The sequence below is a fragment of the Octopus bimaculoides genome, chromosome 18 (genome assembly GCF_001194135.2).
Source record: "Octopus bimaculoides isolate UCB-OBI-ISO-001 chromosome 18, ASM119413v2, whole genome shotgun sequence".
Classification (NCBI taxonomy): Eukaryota; Metazoa; Mollusca; class Cephalopoda; order Octopoda; family Octopodidae; genus Octopus; species Octopus bimaculoides.
The window spans coordinates 15,327,744-15,332,445 of record NC_068998.1 but is presented as its reverse complement, the minus strand read 5'-3'; the positions used below and the strand labels follow the sequence as shown (position 1 = coordinate 15,332,445).

Genomic DNA, 4,702 nt, shown 5'->3' with positions numbered 1-4,702 from the left:
TAATTAGAAAATGGAGAAAAACATAAATTAAACAATACATCGATAGGACCACATTTAAAGCTTATTTATTAATACAAAGCAAGACATAACAACAGTTGTTTCTGATCAAAATTCCCAGAATGCAGTCTATACATAAATGCGAGAATAAAATTATTCATCTTCATAGGGCATTTGAGTTAAGGCAACCAATCTTCATCAGAGTGAAAAACAAGAGCATACAATATAAGCAAAAAGGAGAAGGAAGAGGTAAGAAAGCATGGTTTAGACAAATAGTCTAAAAGCCCAATATGTTAAGTGCACATAATTATTTACCATCTGAGCTCAAAGAACGTAGATGAGAGAATGAGCTATTAAAGGACTAGGGAATATTACAATTTATTAATGGGAGGGTGCAGTTTTTCTTTTAGGGTGGGGTCATGGTATTAAAGGAAGAAGTTAATAAGCTCTGTGTAAATAAGATATTAATATAATTCTTGAAGGTGAAACCAATGTTAAATGGAGTAAACTTGAGTAAAGTTAAAAAAACTTGACATGGGTTACTAAACTCGAATACCCTATGAAGATGAAGAATTTATTCTCACATTTATGTATAGACTGTATTCTGGGAATTTTGATCAGAAACAGCTGTAAGCTTTGTCTTGTTTGTATTAATAAACAAGCTTTAAATGTGGTCCTATTGATGTATTTGTTAATCTATGTTTCTCCATTTTCTAATTATTAGCATTGGTTCCTGATAAACTTTTGTTTATCCTATTGTCACCTGTGCTTGATGTATGTGGTGTACCTGTACACCATTGCTCAGGGATAACATAGGTAACCAATACTGATAGTACATATGGATACTTTATCCCTTAGTTGGTTACAGCTGCTAACTCTCTATATATATGTATATACATGCATACACATGTATATGTGTGTTGTGTGAATTCTAGATAAGACACATTGGTAATAAAGTTAAGGGTACTGTCAAATGGCTACTTATAAGTGAATAAGTAAAAATACACTGTAGTTTTCAAGTGGAGAGGAGGACACACTAAATCAACATATCAGGTGAAATGCTTTTATAATGCTTCTTTTTACTTCACATGTTAGTAAGAGACTGTAACAGAGTTTACTGTAAATATGTATGTTATATTATCTTATACATTATGTTAATATAATCAATAATGTATTTTCTTTACAGAGAATGGAGGTTGGTTTTCTAAAACAGACTATTGGTGCTGGATATCAAAATCAGTGTATGATGTGGCCAATGACAGGTGAAATACTTAATTTTCCTTTTTAATTATATTTGCTAATAATTTTCTTGGTTTTACTGTATTTTATATTGACTTTTATTTAGTTATATGATTCTTTGATTAAATTTTATGATTTCTATTCTTAACCCATTACCTCCCACAATTCTATTAACTGGAATTTTTTTTATGAAACTTTGATTTCTAACATAAAACAGCCTTAGAAACACTCTGGAATGATCAAAATAACATTTCAAAATAACCTTTCAAAATAACATTTTAAATAGAAATAAGCGAGATATTGGGTGAAAAATTAGCAAACCTCATTTGAATATCAGAGAAATATACCTAGTAGATATAGCAAAAAGGTTAGATATGTGTAAATATTGACAGATAATTACGAAATTTGTAATTTTTAAGTGATCTCATATGAGATCACTGGTAGGTAATGGGTTAATATTGTGAAATACTAAATGTAGTGGATTAGCAGAATTGGTAGCATGGAAACATGTGGCTTAGTGGTTATGGAGGTTGGACTCATGATCATAAGATTGTAGTTTTGGTTCCTGGACTGGGCGATGAATTATGTTCTTGAAAACATTTCATTTCATATTGCACCAGTCCACACAGCTAGCAAAATTGAGTAATCCTGTGATGGACTGGCATCCCATCCAGCAGGGAATATATATGTCACAGAGAGCAAGAAACTGGGTCTGTGAATCTGTATGACTTGGGAAAGAGCTGGAGCACTGAACAAAATGCTTTGTGGTTTTTAGTCATGGCTCTTTATGCTTTGGTTTCAAACCTTGCCAAGGTCAACTTCACTTTTCAGGGTTGATAAAATAAAGTAAATGTTATGTACTGGAGTTAATATAGTCATCTGTCTCCCATCAAAACTGCTGGCCTTGTGCTTAAATTAGAAACAATATTGGGAAATACATAATGTGAAAAAGTATCTCAATATGTATTTATCCAAGCTATGGTTACATGATAAATTGGACAGCATCACCATCATTTAACATTTGTTTCCCATGCTGGTATGAGTTGGATAGTTTGACAGGATCTGATGAGTCAGAGGATTGCATTAAGTTCTAGTGTCAGTTTTGTATGGTTTCTATGGCTTAATGCCCTTCCAAACACCAACCACTTTACGGTGTGTTTTGGGTGCTTTTGTCATGCCTTCAGCACTAGTTAGGTCAGCAGTTGCCTTGCTGCACGAGAGAAGAAACAGTAAAAGACCCCTTCAACCAAGTGGAAAGTATATTTTTGAGTTCTTGATTGGAGGTGGGGTGGGCTGGAGGTGAAATCCCAGACAGTGAACTGGTTATGAGGCAGGAAGTGAGTGACTGACAACCAATTTTAATCACATTTAGTGTTGCTGCTTTTAGGAGTTGGAATATTTGAGACTAACATTACCATTAGTTTGAGATGAAATGAGATGATTGGGCATAGTTTTTTTGGATGCCAGCAATTTAGTGCAGTTGGCTGCACTTTCAACCTGTTTTGGCAGAAGTACATTTTGGAACTGGAGGCAAAACATGTATATGCACATAGAAATATACGCATACAGATCGACAAAGAGACAGGAAGGAGAGAATGAGAGATACATTAAAACAGCTGATGTCAAATAAGCCAGTGTCATATCAGCAGTGCCAAATAGGCAGCACCAAAACAGCTGTGCTGAAATATCTCATACCCACTTTGAGATGCTATCTAATGTAGGAGAATACCATAGCCTGTGAAATTCCAGTTTTTGTTAAGTTTTCTCTTCCTTCACTTTGGTACTCTTTCAGTGTTTTTTCTCCTTTCCCCAAATCTATCTGATAGTAATGTAGCACAACAGCAACTGCAACCAGTGCACACTAAAGCATAGTTTGTATTTGAAAAAGTAAGAAGTAGTTATGATGAAGGTAGTAAGAAGTAAAAAAAATGGCTAAACAATTTCTGTCTTTTAATCCTTTAACATTTAAACCCACCATATCAGGCCCAAATATTCTGTACGCTTTATGTTCAAACAGGGCTGATCTGGTCTTTCACACCTATCCTACAATGTCACTCTAAAGCTAAACAATTACATCATTGAAATCTGAATGCTACAAGATAATGCATGATGAATTTAAAACAGTGTGAATTTGTAAACATTACATTTGATAAGGTAATCTGAATGCTAAATGGTTAACTGATTTGAACAACCATACAAGCTCAAATTTAACAAGAATTTACCTCTGCCACACTTTTTTTGTCTTTTAAGATTATTTCTCAAAACAGTGAGAGATTGCTTATAAAATCATTAATTAATCCCTTGCAAGATTTTATTGTAATTTGATAAAATAAATCATTATTTCAATTTCAATGGTGAACAGCTTTTATTCTTAATACATTCCAGTAGATTCAAATGGACTGAGTAAATAACAATTTATTATAGGTTGGCTGGTATCAGTAAGGATCAACAAATGGTTTGTTAGTTGAAATTATAAACAAGGCCATTTAGTTCTCATCATGTCAAAATACTGGTATCCCAGAATTCCTTGCTCTATTGCAATCAAGCGTGTCATTAATATATAATCATCATAATGGAGTTGTTTTCTTGTGACTATGACAACAGTGATTAACATATTTGTGTTCAAATCTACTGAAATGTATTGATAAATATGTAAGTCATTGCATAATTTGAGATATAATTACCTGAAACATCTTTATTTATCAGTTTTCCCTTTTTTACAAAGATTTGACCTTAGACTAAACTGTTATATTGAAGCACAGCCCCTTCTCCTCAAAAAGTGAGAGCCTTGCCTTGTATTCAAACATCTACAATAATATTGTTATATGTTAGATTATATTTTACTAACCTATTGCATGTAATCTTACAGAGTTAACCCAATCTTTGTTATGGTCACCAACATAGTAAATGAATCCAAGAAGGTGAATATATTTTAACATTTTTCTGTTTTTTTTTTGTTTTCTTTTTAATTATTGTTTTATATTTCTCTGCCAGCATGGGTTTGATGGTTTTTGGTCGAAGTAAATGGTCTTACATTAACTTCTGGCTTGAGTGTTTCAGTTCAAACTTGAAGAGAGCATATGTATATGATGGATTCTCCTGTCATGAATAACAAATGAGAGTTTAGTGTGTGTTGTTGGCACTCCGTCGCTTACGACGTCGAGGGTTCCAGTTGATCTGGCCAACGGAACAGCTTGCTCGTGAAATTAACGTGCAAGTGGCTGAGCACTCCACAGACACGTGTACCCTTAACGTAGTTCTCAGGGATATTCAGTGTGACACGGTGTGACAAGGTTGACCCTTTGAATTACAGGCACAACAGAAACAGGACGTAAGAGTGAGAGGAAGTTGTGGTGAAAGAGTACAGTAGGGTTTGCTACCATCCCCTGCCGGAGCGTCGTGGAGCTTTAGGTGTTTTCACTCAATAAACACTCACAACGCCTGGTCTGGGAATCAAAACCGCGAT

General features: G+C 34.2%; 1 protein-coding gene across 1 annotated transcript in view; it reads left to right on the top strand.

Moving 5' to 3' along the window:
* The window catches only part of LOC106869617 (uncharacterized), an 88,505-nt gene that overhangs the window by 10,768 nt on the left and 73,035 nt on the right, over positions 1–4,702 (top strand). The window contains exons 3-4 of the mRNA XM_052974360.1: positions 1,184–1,259; positions 4,106–4,157. Coding sequence (XP_052830320.1) covers positions 1,184–1,259; positions 4,106–4,157 — 128 coding nt within the window. The remainder of the gene's footprint in view (positions 1–1,183; positions 1,260–4,105; positions 4,158–4,702) is intronic.